The sequence below is a fragment of the Zootoca vivipara genome, chromosome Z2 (assembly GCF_965207765.1).
Source record: "Zootoca vivipara chromosome Z2, rZooViv2.hap1.1, whole genome shotgun sequence".
Taxonomy (NCBI): domain Eukaryota; kingdom Metazoa; phylum Chordata; class Lepidosauria; order Squamata; family Lacertidae; genus Zootoca; species Zootoca vivipara.
The window spans coordinates 46,209,520-46,229,524 of record NC_142585.1 but is presented as its reverse complement, the minus strand read 5'-3'; the positions used below and the strand labels follow the sequence as shown (position 1 = coordinate 46,229,524).

Genomic DNA, 20,005 nt, shown 5'->3' with positions numbered 1-20,005 from the left:
CAGGCATCCCCAAACTTAACCTGAAGCGATATAAACTAGCTGGCCCGGCCACGCATTGCTGTGGCAATTTTGAAAAAAATGGAAGTAGAAATTTGACGTTGTAAAGCAGCCATCCCCAAACTGCAGCCCTCCAGATGTTTTGGCCTACAACTCCCATGATCTCTAGCTAAGAGGACCAGTGGTCAGGGATGATGGGAATTGTAGTCCAAAACATCTGGAGGGCCGAAGTTTGGGGGTGCCTGCTCTATCTTCCCTGTGACAGCCCTTAAGATATCTGAAGATGGCCACCTCAATCTTCTCTTCTCCAGACTAAACATAACCAAATCCCTCAAACATTCATTGTAAGTCTGGGTCTCAAGAGCCGTTATCACTGGTCACCCTCCTCTACCCCCATTCCAACTTCTCAATATCCTTCTTAAGGATATTAAAGGTAAAGGGACCCCTGGCCGTTAGGTCTAGTTGTGACCGAGTCTGGGGTTGTGGCGCTCACCTCGTGTTATTGGCCGGCGTACAGTTTCCTTTTTTTAAAAAAAAAAAAATATTTTTATTAATTTTTAACCATACAAAATATTTGTACATTCATCATAATATCATTTAACATCATTCAAGATAAACAAATTAGATTCCCTTACACACACAAAAAGTAAGGGGGGAAAAAGAAAGAAAGAAAAACAAAAAAAACAAAAAAACAAAAACCAGAAGCAAAAAAAGAGGGGGGGGGAGAAAAAGAAAAGAGATTATATATGTATAATAGTAATTGATTTAGACTTCTTGTTAACACCCTCAGTATAAGCTTACTCTTCATATTCGAATGACCATACCATTGCTACTGTTTCAATAACAATTATTCTAATGCATTCATGTTTCCTAAATCATCCCAACATTCACAGTTCAAAAATTCCCATTTCCCCTAGCCTCACTCGAACGCCATCATAGAAATTTTATTTTCACTATATTTTAAAACATATTTCTTATACCTATCCCACTTTTTAACAAATTCTTCCTGTGATTTTTCCTCTCAAATTACAGTTTCCAGGTCATGTGGCCAGCATGACAAAGCCACTTCTGGCGAACCAGAGCAGCGCACGGAAACACCGTTTAACAGGGCCGGTGCTAGGGTTTTTTGCGCCCTAGGCGAGATCACCTTCTGGCGCTCCCCCCCCCACCATTAATAGAAAAATAGGAAATAAAATTAATTAAATAAATAAAACGAGAAAAGAGAAAAAATAAAAAGAGAAAAGAGAAAAACTAAAAATAGAAAAATAAAAAGTAGAAATAGAAATAAAATAAAAAAACAGCTGAGAGGCGTGGAGGAGGCAGACCCCGGCTCGTGCTCCGCGCGCACGTCTGAAGCTTCGTGTGGGGAGCGTGAGCCTAGGGCCGCGACCGCCTCCACTGCGGCTGTCAGCTGGCCTGAAGCCGCTCCACTGTCAGCTGGCCTGAAGCCGCTCCACAGGGGACAGGCGCAGTGGAGGCAGCACCGTTGGGCGGCGGGGGGGCGGGCAGGCCGTCCAGTGCCCCTTCCATTTTGGCGCCCTAGGCAGCTGCCTAGTTCGCCTAAATGGATGCGCCGGCCCTGGCCGTTTCCCTTCCTGCCAGAGCAGGACCTATTCATCTACTTGCACTGCATGCTTTCAAACTGCTAGGTTGGCAGGAGCTGGGACTGAACAACAGGAGCTCACCCCGTCGCCGGGATTCGAACCGCCGACCTTCTGATCGGCAAGCCCTAGGCTCTGTGGTTTAACCCACAGCGCCACCCGCATTCCAATACCTTACCTTACTCTTTCGCAAGGGGGAGGCGGTGGTCCTGATCTTACCTGGGAGAGGTGTGCTCCAAAACCGAGTTTCTGTCTTCACAGGTTGGCATTCTTCCCAGAAGCACCATGGCATTTGCCGTACCAACTGAAAACCGCACTGCAAGGGGTGAGTATCCTGATTGCTGCTTCTGTGCGTTTATTTGAGGTTGAGGTTGAATCCGTCAAGACAGAAGTACTGTTTGTGGAGGACAAGAGGCAGGCAGGTGTGGAGGACTCCCTGGTCCTGAATAGGGTAACTGTGCCCCGGAAGGACCAGGTGAGCAGCATGGGAGTCATTTTGGACTCACAGCTGTCCATGGAGGCACAGGTTAATTCTTGTTTTTTAAATTAATTTTTATTATTTTCACATATACAAAACAAATTTTTCCAAAATAACCTTGATCCACAATTTCTTATTTTTTATACAGTTCATACATCCATAAACATATTTATATAATCTTCTCCTATATACTAATGTTTTGCCAAACCTGACTTCCCTTCTTCCCCTCATTTGGTTTTCCATTTTCTTCTTTTATTTTTATGTGCCCTTCCCAATTTGCCCCTTTATCTTTTATCTTTTTCATTTTATCTTATTCACAGACATAGGTATCTATTCTCTTCATTGCAGTTTTTATGTTAGTCCTACCAGCGTCTTCACATTTTTACAATATTCATTTAAATACTCCACAAATTTATTCCAATCCTTTTGGAACCTTTGGTCTTTGTGATCCCTTATTTGTCCTGTCATCCTTGCCAACTCCACATATTCCATTAATTTTACCCTCCACTCATCTATTGTTGGGATTTCTGTTGTTTTCCACCTTTGAGCTAACACCACTCTCACCGCTGTGGTGGCATACATGAATATTTTACGGTCGCTCTTACTAATTTCATTTCCCATCAGCCCTAGCAAGAAGGCTTCAGGTTTCTTGGGAAAAGTATATTTTAACATCTTCTTTAATTCATTATATATTTGTTCCCAAAATGTTTTCAACTTTTCACATAGCCACCACATGTGGTATATTTCTCCCTCCTTTTGTTTACATTTCCAGCATTTTTTATCTTTTAATTTATAAATCTTTGTTAACTTAACTGGGGTCAGGTACCAACGGTACATCATTTTCATGACGTTTTCTTTTAGTGCCGTGCATGCCGTGAACTTCATACAGTATATTGGTTCCATAATTTGAACCATAGGTCATATTCAATGTTGTAAGCGAAGTCCATTGCCCATTTTATCATAACCTCCTTTGTCTCCTCGTCCTTGGTGTTCCATTCCAGAAGGAAGTTATACATTTTCATCAGCAATTTATTCTCCCCCTCCACCAGTTCAGTTTGAAATTTAGATTTAATGCTTTCAAATCCATTGTTCTTTTTATCTTCTCTAAACAGATCGTTTATTTGATGGTACTGTAACCACCCTGTTACTCTCCCTTGCAACTGCTCAAATGGTTTTAATCTCCAACCCTCTACCGTTTCCACTCCCATTTCCTCATATGTTAGCCAATTGGATTCCATGTTCTTTTTTTTTATAGTCAGTACCTCTGTGGGGGACAGCCACCTTGGTGTTTTTATTTCTAATAAGTTCTTATATCTCTGCCACACCTCGTATAATTGTTTCCTTATTACGTGTGTCAAAAAACCTCTGTGGACTTTTACTTTGCTATACCACAGGTATGCATGCCACCCATATATATTATTGAATCCTTCAAGGTCTAACAGGTCTGTGTCCCTCAAGGGACTCACAGCTGTCCATGGAGGCGCAGGTCCATTCTGTGTCCAGGGCAGCTCCGTCTGGGACGCAGGATGAGACCCAGGGCCGTCTCAAGGATATCCGGCGCCATGGTTCAAAGATCCCTCTGGCGCCTGCCCCCACATTCAAAGATCCCTCCACCCCCCATTTCAACTTTTTCCTTTTTTTTAAATAAACATTTTTATTAGATTTTCCAATTTAAATACCTAATCCATCATCCAATTATACAAATTATAAAAATATCAATTAAACATTTTCCCATATCTTCTGCCAAATTGTACAAATTTATCGACTTCCCATGCTCCAGACTCAGAAGGCCTCTGGCCCTCTTTTTACGTTGCAATTCTTTCCCGTTGTCCAGATCTTATTCCATAATCCTGTGGTTTTCCTGCTCCTCCTTTTTTCCAAGTCACTGAGTCCCTTCCAGCAAGCAAATTTTAATCAAATCATATTTAACTCCATATGAATGTATATAATAGCCCCCTTTTATGTTATTATTATTATTATTATTATTATTATTATTATTATTATTATTATTCTCACTGTGAGAAAACCTACATTGGCTCCCAGTACGTTCACGAGCACAATTCAAAGTGTTGGTGCTGACCTTGAAAGCCCTAAAAGGCCTCGGCCCAGTATACCTGAAGGAGCGTTTGTGTTCGGAAACGTACTGGGAGCCAATGTAGGTGTCAGAGGGCCTGGTATGGCTACTCTAGAGTAACGACTCCAGCATGGTCTTTTAAGGTTTTTATTAAGTGCTGATTATTTACAGTGTTCAGAGCAGTAAAAATGCATCCTTAAGGTGAGGTGTCTGAACTCCCGAATGGCGATTGGCGCGTTTTCTTCCAGCACCACAGCTTTGGCAGACCCAACCTCTTCCCCCTACGTTTGCGTCGCAATTCGGGAGTTGGGGGAATTGGCCTCCCCCCTGTGCGTCCTACTTCCTGTCCCACCTGCGGCCTGGGCTCCACAACCTTGCCTGAGCCTCGGACACCACTTCCTGACTCTCCGCTGGAGGCAGAGCTCTCCTTACTCTCTCCCGCGCTTGGGGATGGGCTGGAACTTAAGATGGGAGGGACTTCCCTGTATCCCTCGTCCCTCACATCCATCCCCCTCCCAGGCTCCTCTCCCCCCCTTCCTAGTGGCTCTCCGCTTGCTGGGGACGAGTGAAACCCCAAGAAGTCTGTGGCATCCGAGCCTGTGGGTGTAAAAATTTCCCCCCAATCCTGCGATCTTTCTCCTTCCCCCTGAGAAGACGGGAATCCCAAGAAGTCAGTGGCGTCAGAGCTGGTGGGAGTAAAAATGTTCTGCCAGTCCTCTCCTGCCTCCGACGTCGTTGACCTCGGTGAAACCCACACCTCTTCTTCCGTGTCCTCAAATTCCGCTTCCCATCTCCATGGAGAGCTGCTGCCTGCTATCCCTTCCTCCTGCCCCTCCCCCTCTCCCTCCCTTTCCATGTGCCAGGGCTTGGGCCTGTGGGGGAACAGGGCGTGGAACTCTTCCACTAAAAATTCCTCAGGTACTTCTGTGGCCGGTATCCACTCATTGTGGGACGGCGGAGTGTCCTCCCATGCTATCAGGTACTCCAGTCCTCTCACCCCTCTCCTTGAGTCTAAAATCTCAGTTGCCTCATTGAGCTGTCGGGCATCTCCCGTCTCCCCCCCTCCCTCTGGAGGCTGATCGCTGTCCCTGAACCTGGTACTTTCCCTGTACGGCGACAGCAGCGATCTATGAAACACTGGGTGCACTCTCATGTCCTCCGGCAGTGCTAGCCTGAAGGCTACCGGGTTGACCTGTTGCGTGACCGTGAAGGGGCCCAGCCTCCTGGGTGCTAACTTCTTGCATCGCCCCCTGGTGGGAAGACCTTCCGAGGATAACCAAACCTTGTCCCCCACCCTGATGACCTCTCCCGGTCGCCTGTGGCGATCTGCCCCCTTCTTGTACGCTTCCTTGGCCCTCTCCAAGTGTTCTCTGAGCTGCTGGTGCACCGTCTCCAGGTCCTCTGCCCAATCCTCTGCCTGTGGGCCCTCTTCCTCCTCCTCCCCCTCCCTCTCCGGGAAAGATCTGAGGTCGCGCCCGTAGTTGGCCTTAAAGGGCGACACCCCTGTGGAGACGTGCACCGCATTGTTGTAGGCAAATTCTGCCAGTGGCAGGCGATCCACCCAGTCCGTTTGCCTCTGGCTGACGTAACATCTCAGGTACTGCTGCAGAATGGCGTTGACCCGCTCCGCCTGTCCATTGGTTTGCGGGTGCCTAGCCGTCGACAAGCTGACCTCCACCTGCAGGAGGTTCATGAGCCGCCTCCAGAACCTGGAAACAAATTGGCGGCCACGATCCGAAATAACCCTTAAAGGCAATCCATGCAGTCTGAATACGTGGTCAACAAACAGTTTGGCCGTCTCTTCTGCCGAGACCGCCCTGGCACACGGTATAAAATGGCACATTTTGGACATGAGGTCCACCACCACCAACACTGCGGTCTTGCCCCTGGACGACGGCAGGTCTGTGATGAAGTCCATGGACACTACTTCCCACGGCCTGTGCGGTGTGGCTAAGGGCTCCAGCAAACCAGCTGGTGGCGCTCTGACCACCTTTGCTCGCTGGCAGGTGTCACATCCCCTTACATAATCCCGAACATCCTCCCGCACCCCTGGCCACCAGAAGTGTCTCATGACTAGGTGAGTGGTTTTGTCCCTTCCAAAATGACCCGCCGTTGGGTTGTCGTGCATCTGCTTGAGGGCCTTACCTCTCAGCTGTTTGGTTGGCAGGTACAGGGCTCCCTTGTAAAAAAGCAAACCCCTCCTTTCCTCAAAGTCTTTGGCCTGCTCCCCCCCCCTCTCAGTTCTCTGAAGATGCGGGTGGCAAATTCATCAGCTGCTGTCAGTGCTGTGAGTTCTGCCTCGCTCACCACTGTTGCTCCGCAGGACCATGCTGATGGGGGGAAAATATGCCTGGGTGCCGGTGGCAACTCCTCCTCCATGTACTCTGGCTTGCGGGAGAGGGCATCCGCCCTGACATTCTGCTCTCCCGGGATGTAGTGGATGGAGAAGTTGAAGTTCGAGAAGAACTCTGCCCACCGTATCTGCCGCTGGTTGAGCACCCTGGCAGTTCTCCAGAACTCCAGGTTCTTGTGGTCTGTGCACACCTGGATGGGGTGCTTGGCGCCCACCAGGAAGTGTCGCCAGTGCTGGAACGCAGCGTGGATCGCGAGAAGTTCCCTGTCAAACACTGTGTAGTTGCGTTCCGGCTGGGTCAGCTTCCTGGAGAAGAAGGCACAGGGTCTCCACTCTCTGTTGGCGTCCAGTTGCAACAGAATCGCTCCCAGAGCCTTGTCCGAAGCATCTGTCTCCAGGCATAGGGGCGCATCCTGCACCACGTGGAACAGGTGCTGGTCTGAAGCGAATACCCTCTTGAGGCTTTCGAACGCTGCTTGCGCCTCTGGTGTCCACCGGAACTTCTGCTTGCCTCTCAGGCAGTCGGTGATAGGAGCCGTGACGCGAGAGAAGTTCTTGATGAACTTCCTGTAGAAGTTCGCGAAGCCTAGTAGGCGTTGGGCATCTTTGCGCGTCCTGGGGCTGTGCCAGTCCAGGATGGCCTGTACCTTGTCCTTGTCCATCGCCAGCCCCTTGTCTGACAGCTTGTAGCCTAGGAAGTCCACTTCTTTGGTGTGAAACTTGCACTTCTCCAGCTTCACATACAGGTGGTTGTCCTTCAGGCGCTGCAACACCTCCCTGACATCCTTCACATGCTGCACTGGGTCATTGGAGTAGATAAGGATGTCATCCAGAAAGACCAAGCAGTTCTTGAAGAGGAGGGACCCCAGGACGTGGTGCATGAAGGCCTGGAAGCATGCTGAGCCCCCTTGCAACCCGAAGGGCATCACCAGATATTCAAAAGAGCCCAGAGGCGTGAACATCGTGGTTTTCCATTCATCACCCTCCCGGATCCTAATCAAGTTGTACGCCCCTCTTAGGTCGAGCTTGGTGAAGATCTTGCCCCTGCGTGCCGCTGTCAGGAGATCATCCACTCTGGGCATGGGGAAAGCCATTGGCTCTGTCACCGAATTCAGCCGTCTAAAATCCACCACCAGACGGCGCTGTTGCGTGTCTTTCTTGTCCACCCAGAAGACCGGGCTGCCCCCTGCTGCCTTGCTTTCTCTGATGAACCCCCGCTTGAGGTTCTTGTCGATGAAAGCGCGCAGATCCTCCAGTTCCTGATCTGACATGGCGTACAGCTTGGCTGGGGGTATAGTTGCCCCTGGCACCAGGTTGATCTGGCAGTCAAAAGGCCTGTGTGGGGGTAGGTGGTCGGACTCCGCTTCGCTGAAGACCTCCTGCAGGTCCCAGTACGGCTTGGGTATTGCCTCACCCCCCTTGACGTGCATGGTGGCCACCGTGGCTCTCGGAGGCCCCTCCCCTGGTTGGTACTGCATGCAATGTTCCAGACAAAAGTCCGATCCAAAAGTGATGCATCTCTGGTGCCAACTTATGGAGGGGTCGTGGCGCGTCAGCCAGCTCATGCCCAAGACGATGGGGGGGTCTGAGATGGTTGTGACGTTGAAAGCCAGTGTCTCTGAGTGCCTTCCCACCGTCATTCTCATGGGGGGGGGGTTTGATGCGTGATGGCCCCTCCCAGCAGCTCTCTGCCGTCAATGGTGGCCACGTGCAGGGGAAAATCCAGCTGCAGAAGTTGGATCTGGTGCTCTTCCGCAAAGTTTCTCGAGAAGAAGTTGGCTGAGGCACCACTGTCAATTAAGGCGAGGACTGTCAGGGGATAGCCATTTGGGAGCGTGAGCGTGACTTCTAGAACCACTCCTGCTCTGGGAGGGGTGGGCTGGCTGTGCTCCTCTCTGTGCGGGTGGGCGGGCGGGGGCTGTTGTCTGCTGACTGTGCCTGGCCGCTCCCCCTTGTCTCCTGCAGCCAGGCTGTCTCGTTTCCCTGCTGTGGTGCTGTGTCAGCTGGGGAAGGTACAACCGTTCCCGCCTTTCCTTGCCACTCTCTGCGATGAGGGCAGTCTCTGACGCGATGCCTGGGGGAGTTGCAGAGAAAGCAATTCCCGCCTCTTCCCTCCTTGCGTCTTGGCGCCGCCGGGGTTTGAAAAGCCCGCGCGCGCGCTCCTCCGATCTCCATCGGTTCCGGCTCTGGGCTTGGCCTGGGCGGGTGTGGGGGCGGGCCCTGGGGTGGGGTTTGGTGATGTGGTCTGTCCTGGGAGCGTGGGAACCAAGGTTTTGCTGCGCGCGTCGCTTGTTTGTCATTCCATCTGGATTCCTGTCTCACCCCCACCGCTAGCGCCGCTTTGCTTAACTCATCCATAGTTCGCGGTTTGGGACCTCTTGCCAGCTCATCCTTAACGTCTGCGTGCAAACCCATGTAGAAGGCTGATTTCACTGGCTCACTTTGCAGATCCCACCCCAGTTTGTGCACCAGCATGGTGAATCTCGCCCAGTAGTCCCTAACTGTCGATTTTCCTTGTGTTAAGTTATGAAGCTCCTCTTTAGTGGCCTCCATTTCACTGTCACTAGCGTACATTATTTTTAAAGCTTCTAGAAATAATTTTGCGTTCTTCATGCAAGGATTTTTTTGCGCGATGAGCGGTCTTACCCATTCTCGGGCGGCCCCCGTCAAATGCTCTATGATAAAGGAGACTCTGTGCGCGTCATCTGGGAATTCTGCTGCATGCAATTCCAGCGCATAATTTATTTCTGTCTCGAATCCTAGGTACTCCCTAGGGTCGCCGCTAAACTTGGTGACTAGGCTCTGTCCCCTTCTCACTTGGACTAGCTGCGGCTGGGGCACCCCCCCACCTCTAGCGGCTTTCTCCTCTTCCAACTTCTTCTGTAGGTCCAAAACCATCACCCTTAGCTGTTTCTCAGTCTCCTCTTTTGTCCTCACCTGGTCCACCAGCTTGTTCAGCTCCTCCTGCGCCCCTCGCGCTTCCTCCTGAGCGGCATGCAATTGCTGCTGTGCGTGCGCTGTGAGGTTCTGCAGCTCCTGCTTCGCTGCTTCGGCCTCCAGCCTCCAATGCTCAGCCTCTTGAGCGCTCATCGCTGCACTCCAAAGTAGCCAAAAAAAAGATTCGGGAGTTGCTGTCAGAGGGCCTGGTATGGCTACTCTAGAGTAACGACTCCAGCATGGTCTTTTAAGGTTTTTATTAAGTGCTGATTATTTACAGTGTTCAGAGCAGTAAAAATGCATCCTTAAGGTGAGGTGTCTGAACTCCCGAATGGCGATTGGCGCGTTTTCTTCCAGCACCACAGCTTTGGCAGACCCAACCTCTTCCCCCTACGTTTGCGTCGCAATTCGGGAGTTGGGGGAATTGGCCTCCCCCCTGTGCGTCCTACTTCCTGTCCCACCTGCGGCCTGGGCTCCACAACCTTGCCTGAGCCTCGGACACCACTTCCTGACTCTCCGCTGGAGGCAGAGCTCTCCTTACTCTCTCCCGCGCTTGGGGATGGGCTGGAACTTAAGATGGGAGGGACTTCCCTGTATCCCTCGTCCCTCACAGTAGGTCTTTCAGGACCAGTGTTATGTGGTCCCATCTTTGACATCTGATGGGAGGGCATTCCACAGGGCGGATGCCACTACCGAGAAGGCCCTCTGCCTGGTTTCCTGCAACTTGGCTTCTCATAGGGAGGGAACCGCCAGAAGGCCCTCGGTACTGGACCTCAGTGTCCAGGCAGAACGATGGGGATGGAGACGCTCCTTCAGGTATACTGGACTGAGGCCGTTTAGGGCTTTAAAGGTCAACACCAACACTTTGAATTGTGCTCGAAAACATACTGGGACCGGTGTTATGTGGTCTCGGCGGCCGCTCCCAGTCACCACTCTAGCTGCCGCATTCTGGATTAGTTGCAGTTTCAGGGTCCCCTTCAAAGGTAGCCCCACATAGAGCGCACAGTCGTAGTCCAAGCGAGAGATAACTGGAGCATGCACCACTCTGGTGAGACAGTCCATGGGCAGGTAGGGTCTCAGCAGGGGTGTCTTAGCCATAGAGGCTAGTGGCATGGGGAACCACAGCGCCAAGTTCTCGAGAGTGCCACGGAAGAGGCAGAGACCGGAGACAGCGCCTCCCCACATCAGCTCGCCGCCTTCTCCCGCCTCCGCCATGCCGAGCGGCACCCAGAGCCTCATAGAATCCTAGAGTTGGAAGAGACCCCAAGGGCTATCCAGTCCAACCCCCTGCCAAGCACGAAACACCATCAAAGCATTATTGACATATGGCTGACAGCAACGCGTGGCTGGGTCAGCTAATAGAATCATAGAGTTGGAAGAGACCACAAGGGCCATCCAGTCCAACCCCCTGCCAAGCAGGAAACACCATCAAAGCATTCCTGACAGATGGCTGTCAATCACAGCAGCTTTTTAAGCTTTCCCTCCTTGTGGTTTCCCTACAGATCCTGGTGCTGTCCCCCTGGTCATTGAGATGTTGGGAGACGTGTATGAGTACGTGCCCACCCTTCAGGACTGGTGGCATGCGGACGGGTACTGCCGGCAGCGCTTCGCTCGGTTGCCATCTGAGCTGGCTTCTCTTGTGGGAAAGCTGCACTCTCACCAAGTCCAGAGTGCTGTCTGGTTGGAAGACGGGGAAGTGTTCCTGCCGAAGCCGAAGCAGAGGCGTAAGTAGAGATATGCTGCACTATTCCCCCCCAATTTCTTTTTATTTATTTACTAGCTGGCCCTGCGACGCGTTGCTGTGGCTCATCTTCTTCTTCTTCTTTGGCAATCACTAGTAGCTGAGTAAGATTGTCTTCCATAGACACTTCCGGTCCGTCGTGGCGGAGAGAAGGACGCAGGGACTTCGCGCGCCGAAGTCCCTGGCCTCGCGGAGGGGGGGGGAAGTTCGCAGAGCGAGCGGACTCCCCGTAAAAACACCGGGTAGAGAGTCCCGGTGACTCATGCACCCAGCGGCTGCTCCGTTTTGCGGATCCCCCGCTGCCCGAGAGCTCAGTAGAGCAATCGAGAGCCGGCGGGGTGGAACCGCGGGAACCATTTTGGGCTATATCTTACCTCCGAGAAGCGAAGCTCCGAGTCCTGACCCGGCAAGCGGCGGATTCTTCCGAACAAAATTAAAGGTTTCCATAAAGTAAGTGGAATTTGTATTTGGACTTTAAAATCATCAATTGGAAAAATAGGAGAGACTTTAAAGAAACGGAAGTCGGTCTCTTCCTAATGGCAAACCGGGAGGCGCTTTAAATAAACCTAAGCTGAAGATAAAAAAGTTCTTGGGACGGTGGAACCGAGAGAAAGAAAGACTTTTTTGAACCTTCTCAGCTCCCGAGTCCGGCACCCCTTGAGGTACAGCATCATTAAGGGGAAGAGCGTTTTGACAGCTGTCAAAAGCTGTCAAACTGTCAAAAGACCGGGTGGATTTATTGCATTGTTGTGAACAGAAAAATTGACTGAAAAGGAGGTGGAATTATTTAAATTGGAATTAAGAATGGATTTGTGACTGAGTTAAAGACAAAGGAAAAGAACAGCCAAAATGGAGTCGATCGTCTAACAGGAAGGAATTTTCCAGCACCCTTTGCTCCCTATCTCCTGTTTGTCTGCGGTTAAGAGAAATATGAAAACAAAGTACTCTTGAGCCTTCCAGGAGGCTGTGCTGAACTACTTACAAACATGGGAGGACATTTACAAGGAACGGCAACATCCCAATTTATTACCAGTTGAGGCTGAAATCCAAGTTCAGGATTTAGAGGATAATTTGGATTTGGAGTCTGTCGAGTTTGAGACTGTATGTGAGGAGAAACAACCTGATGAGAATTTTGAAGGGGACTTGGACTATAAAAAATATGTCTGGGATGAAGCAAAGCATGGACTTCAAAAGGAAGAGAAACAAGTAGAGCTAGAAAATGAGAAGCAAATGGACATGAAGATCAATGGAACTGAAGATCCTGGAGGGGCTAAAATGTGGGGTGGTGTTATTGAGGGATGGGAAAGACAGGGGCAGGGGGGGGCAAAGGCCTGGAGATGGAATTGGGAAAGAATGGGTGTGGGGTAAAAATTTTAGTTAAAAGGTTTTGTTTTGGCTTTTGAAAGACGGTTTTCGAAATCTTGGCTTGTTAACGGAAATGCTGATCCAATTGGGGGAAAAGACTTAGGGAGAGGGGATGGAGGGTTAAAAGGAAAAATAAAAGCTGTGTTTTCTGGAGGGAGTTAGAAGAATGGCTGAGGAAAGAATTTTTAGGTTAATACTAATTTTTGTGAGTTCAGATAGGTGTCTGGGCAGAGAGCTGCTTATCCTCCTCTCCTTACTCTGAGGCACCCAGTGGCAGGGGGTGCCCAGAGAGGTGAGGAGGGGGTGGAAGGAAACCCAGACACGATAATGGAACCTTGGAAGTGCTGTGCCCTGCGGGTTCCCCTTGTGGCAGGAGGGGGCCTGTGGGAGGACAGCATGGAAAAGGAGGAGGATTAAGTTATTATAATAAGAATAAGATTTTGAATTGGAATAGAAAATCCACCATAAGCAATTAGAGACTATCAGGAAAACCAGGAGGAAGAGTATCGAGGAAGTCACAATTATAAAGTTAAGATAATAAGAATTGGGAATTTATAACTTTCCCTATTGTTGTTTTGTTGTTTGTATATGTTTAAGTATGTTTATGAAAAAGCTGGGGGAAACCAAGCCTCAGAACTCCTCCATCTCTGTCCTTTCAGTGGCAGGGGGGGGATGTGGGGGGAGGAGGGAGGGGGGAGGCCAAACCCAACTTATAATGGACCCCTTTGATTCTTAACACACACGGGTCCTACTGGTGGCAGAAGTGGACCGGTGGGTGGAGGGAAAACGAAGGGACAGTGTTATATTGTATTTTGTTTGTTTGTTTTGTTTGTATAAAATTAATAAAAATTATTTTTTTAAAAAAAGATTGTCTTCCATAAAGGCTGTTCTCCAACTGGTAGACAGCCAACTATAAGTCTTCTTCTTCTTCTTTGGCGAACACTCGTAGCCGAGTAAGATTGTCTTCCAAAAACACGGTTTGAACAATGGGTCCATAAGTGACTGTGGAGGCCAATTCTGAATCTGCACATCCTTCCACAGTGGGGACGCCTGACCACAGCGCCACCCGCGTCTACATTGCAATGCAGCCGACGCAAAATTCCAAGTATGTTGGTACTTGGCCAATAAATTATTATTTGATTCAATTCGATTCTACTTCCATCTCTCCCCCCCCCCACCCCCAGGAAACATCTCCGCACCAATCCTGGTCTTCAAGAACAAAACGGACACCAAGTTTGTGAAGGTCTTAGCCGACTTCCCAGAGATGCCCGCTGTGAGCGCCTGCTCCCACGTCCAGTGGGACCCCGAGGCTGTGGAGATCTCCACTGTCTTCTCCTACGCAGGTAGGTAGCCGTGTTGGTCTGGCGTAGTTGAAACTGGATGGCCCTTGTGGTCTCTTCCAACTCTAGGATTCTATGATTCTACTAGCTGACTCGGCCATGCGATGCTGTCAGCCATATGTCAGGAATGCCTTGATGGTGTTTCCTGTTTGGCAGGGGGTTGGACTGGATGGCCCTTGGGGTCTCTTCCAACTCTAGGATTCTAGGATTCTATGAAGTAGGTAGCCATGTTGGTCTGGCGTAGTCAAAACAAAATAAAAAATCCCTCCCAGGAGCACCTTAGAGACCAACAAAGTTTGTCATTGGTAGGAGCTTTCGTGTGCATGCGCACTTCTTCAGATACACTGAAGCAGAAGTTGCCAGACCCTTATTTATAGTCAGAGGGTAGGGCGGGGTATTGGGAATGGGTGATTGACAGATTAGTGTGGTCAGGGCCGGTGCTAGGGTTTCTTGCGCCCCAGGCAATATCACCTTCTGCCGCCCCACCAGATGTCTGCCTCCTCCCTGCGGGCCTGGCTAAGCCTTCACCCCCTTCCCTTCCCAGCGTCCCTCCCTCTTACCTGCGACGTCGACGACTGTGTTGCTCTGGCTGCCCTCGGGCTTCAGCCACGGACCCCTGGGCGCAACAGCAGCTGTTCCCGCCTGCCCGAGAAGTAGAGCGCAGTGGCGGCGGCGCCTGGAGCCGAAGGCCCGGCTCTGGCACGCACACGCCGGGGGAAGGGGCTGCTCTCGCCCCACATGTCCTACACACGCTGCTGCCCTCGGCGCTCCGGGCAGGCCTGAGCTGCACCGGCGCTGCTGCTGCCGCCCGCCCTAGACACGGGTAGTTGGCGTTGGGGTGTAGCGGCTGCGCGGCAGAGCGAGTCCTATGAAGCCAGCAGCGCTCCCCGCCGTGCCAGCGCCCCCTTCATTTTGGCGCCCTAGGCAACTGCCTAGTTCGCCTTAATGGATGCGCCGGCCCTGGGTGTGGTAAACCTGTGGATGACTGTTAACGACTGCAATTGGTCTTGCAGGAAAAAGCAAGAGATGAGATGGCCAAAGATAGCTTGATCATGTATAATGAGATAAGAATCCGATGTCCTTATTCAGACCAGGTCTCTCCATGGTTTTTAGCTTGGTAAGGAGTTGCAATTCAGCAACTTCTCTTTCCAGTCTGTTTCTGAAATTTGCCTGTAATAAGACAACTGGGCCAAAGCAAACAAGATGAATTTTAACGAGTATATCCCAAACTCTATTTTTTTAACTGGAAAAGTTGGGGGTCGTCTTATACGCCCAGTTGTCTTATACGTCGGAATATAAGGGTATTTTGTTTCTCCTACGCAGTCCCGGCTTTCATCAACGAGTTCCAGCTGCGCGGCTTCGTTGATGAAGACGGCTTCGTCCGCTTTGCCATCATCCTCCACGGCCACCACTCGCCGTACCTGCCGGTATTCCGCGCCGATGGGCAATGGCACCACTTCTGTGTCGCGTGGCAGATTCACAACGGGGCGTGGTCCATCCATGCGGACGGCAAGGAGAAGGCTTCCGCCACGGGGCTTTCCGCCTCCCATGCCGTGGACGGCCACGGGACATTCATCATCGGGCAAGACCAGGACTCCCTGGGTGGGGCCTTCAAGGAGAAAGAATCCTTCAGCGGGAACTTGACCGGTCTGCATGTTTGGCGGAGGGTCCTTAGCAGGGAGCAGATGGAGAAAGTGCGATCTTGTGTCCCGATTCAAGAGAGCCTCGTATTTGCCTGGAGCAGCGACATCCTCGAGGTAGAAGCGAGCGTCCAGCAGGACACAGTGTGGCTCACCTGCCCAGGTAAAGCGCTCTCGGGTTGCGACTGCTCCGGCGGTCTGAATCTGGTAATCATAGCTGCCAAATCTCCCATCATACAGTTGTTCCTCTCCTTCCTCCTGGTCGTGTTCAGAAAGTGGTGGTGGGGCATGAGTATTCAGACCCTGGGCTCTCCCCCATGCTTTTTAACATCTGCATGCGGCTGCTGGGGGAGATCATCAGGGGGTTTGGGCTGGGTGTTCATCAGTATGCAGATGATACCCAGCTCTACCTCTCTTTCAAATCAGAACCAGTGAAGGCGGTGAAGGTCCTCTGTGAGTGCCTGGAGGCGGTTGGAGGATTGATGGCGGCTAATAGATTGAGGTTGAATCCTGACAAGACAGAAGTACTGTTTTGGGGGGACAGGAGGCAGGCGGGTGTGGGGGACTCCCTGGTCCTGAATGGGATAACTGTGCTCTTGAAGGACCAGGTGCGCAGCCTGGGAGTCATTTTGGACTCACAGATGTCCATGGAGGCACAGGTTAATTCTGTGCCCAGGGCAGCTCCATCTTGGACACAGGATAAGACCCTACCGGCCTGCAGACTGTCTTGCCAGAGTGGTGTATGCTCTAGTTATCTCCCGCTTGGACTACTGCAATGCGCTCTACGTGGGGCTACCTTTGAAGGTGACCCGGAAACTGCAATTAATCCATAATGCGGCAGCTAGACTGGTGACTGGGAGCAGCCGCCGAGACCACATAACACTGGTCCTAAGAGACCTCCATTGGCTCCCAGTACGTTTCCGAGCACAATTCAAAGTGTTGGTGCTGACCTTGAAAGCCCTAAACGGTTTCGGTCCAGTATACCTGGAGGAGCATCTCCATCCCCATCGTTCTGCCCGGACACTGAGGTCCAGCACCGAGGGCCTTCTGGTGGTTCCCTCCCTGTGAGAAGCAAAGCTACAGGGAACCAGGCAGAGGGCCTTTTCGGTAGTGGCGCCCGCCCTGTGGAACGCCCTCCCATCGGAGGTAAAGGAGATAAACAACTACCTGACATTGAGAAAACACCTAAAGGCAGTTCTGTTTAGGGAAGTTTTTAATCTGTGATATTTTAATGTATTTTGGTATTTGTTGGAAGCCGCCCAAAGTGGCGGGGGAAACCCAGCCAGATGGGTGGGGTATAAATAAATAAATAAATAAATAATATTCCCTGGGAAACTCCCATTTTCCCAGCCATTTCCTGCTGGCAGCCCGGATTTTAAAAAACCCCGTTAAATCCCCCGGATTCTTACCGGCCCGGGGAGTTTCTGCGCACGTCTGGAGTCTTTGGACATGCGCAGAAGTGATTTCTGGCACTGCGGCCATTTTGGAAGTGGGCAGAGCATGTGTAGAAGAAACTTCCGGTGCTGCTCTGCCCAGTTCCAAAATGGCCACAGCGCGACTTCCGGTGCCGCGTCCCTGCCGATCCCGGATTTTTCAATCTGGGAGTTGGCACCTATGCTGGTAATACCGTATTTTCCGGCGTATAGGACGACTGGGCGTAGTGCGACCCCCAATGTTTCCAGTTAAAATATAGAGTTTGGGATATATTCGCCGTATAAGAAATACGACCCGGCGTATAAGACGACCCCCAACTTTTCCACTTAAAATATAGAGTTTGGGATATACTCGCCGTGTAAGAAATATGACCCAGCGTATAAGACGACCCCCGATTTTCCTGGGTTAAAAAGTAGTCTTATATGCAGGAATATACAGTATCTCCCTTTCAGGTTATTTGATTAGTATACTCTGGTATTGCTTCCCCTCAATCCTATGTAAATATATCCTATAATTCTCAAATAACATCTTAACTAAATAAATAAAAAAGAGACAAAAATTCACCATCATTCAGCTTTATCAACTTAAATTAAATCAAATCAGCTCAATACGAGGCATTAGAAACAAACCTGAGATTTTACCGTGGGGCACTGTCCCTTCATGTACTCCCCAAAATTTCCCCAATTCTGATAGAATTTCTTATGAGTATACCCTCTAACTGAATTGGTCGTTCTTCCATATCTGTGTTGACTTCCTTAAAATTGGCTTTTACCTGCCTCAGGTGTGACGTCTGCCTAAGCAAACTGTATAAGATCCTTCACATGTGATGTTGTGTCAAAATTTCGATGCAATCTGTCAAGCGTTTTCGGTGAAAAGTGGAGACGCACTTTTTATTAAACATAGTCAGTTTAATATAGATTATTATTATTATTATTATTATTGTTATCATCATTCTCTCCCAGGGCCTGTGGAGGAATGCCGTATGTTTCAGGTCACCCAGGGAAGCCTAGCTTCTGCCCCCTGCTCGCACCTGCTGCCTTTTATCTGCCACTACAAAAAAGGTATAGTAGTTTTGACTTTCTTTATATCCAAACTGTCGTTTTAAGCCCAATATCCGCCAGCAATCGGTGGGCTGAGGAGGCTTCCCACAAGCCACGACACATGACTACCTTAAAAAATGAAAGGCACACATACATGATGGGGGACACCTGGCTTGAGAGCAGTACATGTGAAAAGGATCTAGGAGTCTTGGTAGACCACCAACTTGACATGAGTCAACAGTGTGATGCAGCAGCTAAAAAAGCCAATGCAATTCTGGGCTGCATCAATAGGAGAATAGCATCTAGATCAAGGGAAGTAATAGTACCACTGTATTCTGCTCTGGTCAGGCCTCAAATACTGTGTCCAGTTCTGGGGACCACAGTTCAAGAAGGAGACTGACAAGATGGAACGTGTCCAGAAGAGGGCAACCTAAATGGTCAAAGGCCTGGAAACGATGCCTTATGAGGAACGGCATAGGGAGCTGGGTATGTTGAGCCTGGAGAAGAGAAGGTTAAGGGGTGATATGATAGCCATATTCAAATATATAAAAGGATGTCATATAGAGGAGGCTTATTTAACTTATATGCAGAATTCATCATGCAAAAGGCTGGACTAGATGAATCCCAAGCCGGAATTAAGATTGCCGGAAGAAATATCAACAACCTCAGATATGCAGATGACACAACCTTGATGGCAGAAAGTGAGGAGGAATTAAAGAACCTTTTAATGAGGGTGAAAGAGGAGAGCGCAAAATATGGTCTGAAGCTCAACATCAAAAAAACCAAGATCATGGCCACTGGTCCCATCACCTCCTGGCAAATTTGTTGTTGTTGTTTAGTCGTTTAGTCATGTCCGACTCTTCGCGACCCCATGGACCAGAGCACGCCAGGCACTCCTGTCTTCCACTGCCTCCCGCAGTTTGGTCAAACTCATGTTTGTAGCTTCGAGAACACTGTCCAACCATCTCGTCCTCTGTCGTCCCCTTCTCCTTGTGCCCTCAATCTTTCCCAACATCAGGGTCTTTTCCAAGGATTCTTCTCTTCTCATGAGGTGGCCAAAGTATTGGAGTCTCAGCTTCACGATCTGTCCTTCCAGGGAGCACTCAGGGCTGATTTCCTTCAGAATGGCAAATAGAAGGGGAAGAAATGGAGGCAGTGAGAGATTTTACTTTCTTGGGCTCCTTGATCACTGCAGATGGTGACAGCAGTCATGAAATTAAAAGACGCCTGCTTCTTGGGAGAAAAGCAATGACAAACCTAGACAGCATCTTAAAAAGCAGAGACATCACCTTGCCGACAAAGGTCCGTATAGTTAAAGCTATGGTTTTCCCAGTAGTGATGTATGGAAGTGAGAGCTGGACCATAAAGAAGGCTGATCACCAAATAATTGATGCTTTTGAATTATGGTGCTGGAGGAGACTCTTGAGAGTCCCATGGACTGCAAGAAGATCAAACCTATCCATTCTTAAGGAAATCAGCCCTGAGTGCTCCCTGGAAGGACAGATCGTGAAGCTGAGGCTCCAATACTTTGGCCACCTCATGAGAAGAGAAGAATCCTTGGAAAAGACCTTGATGTTGGAAAAGATGGAGGGCACTAGGAGAAGGGGACGACAGAGGACGAGATGGTTGGACAGTGTTCTCGAAGCTACAAACATGAGTTTGACCAAACTGCAGGAGGCAGTGGAAGACAGGAGTGCCTGGCGTGCTATGGTCCATGGGGTCAAGAAGAGTCGGACACGACTAAACGACTAAACAAATAGAGGAGGGAGAAAGGTTGTTTTCTGCTGCTCCAGAGAAGCAGACACGGAGCAATGGATTCAAGCTACAAGAAAGAAGATTCCACCTCAACATTAGGAAGAAACTTCCAGACAGTAAGAGCTGTTCGACAGTGGAGTTTGCTGCCAAGGAGTGTGGTGGAGTCTCCTTCTTTGGAGGTCTTTAAGCGGTGGCTTGACAGGCATATGTCAGGAATGCTTTGATGGTGTTTCCTGCTTGGCAGGGGGTT

The 20,005-nt window shown here is 50.0% G+C and overlaps 1 protein-coding gene across 1 annotated transcript in view; it reads left to right on the top strand.

Moving 5' to 3' along the window:
- Window positions 1-20,005, top strand: part of ADGRD2 (adhesion G protein-coupled receptor D2) — a 102,454-nt gene that overhangs the window by 3,988 nt on the left and 78,461 nt on the right. Inside the window, exons 3-7 of the mRNA XM_088665080.1 lie at window positions 1,860-1,923; window positions 10,943-11,164; window positions 13,731-13,889; window positions 15,210-15,689; window positions 17,923-18,021. Coding sequence (XP_088521206.1) covers window positions 1,860-1,923; window positions 10,943-11,164; window positions 13,731-13,889; window positions 15,210-15,689; window positions 17,923-18,021 — 1,024 coding nt within the window. The remainder of the gene's footprint in view (window positions 1-1,859; window positions 1,924-10,942; window positions 11,165-13,730; window positions 13,890-15,209; window positions 15,690-17,922; window positions 18,022-20,005) is intronic.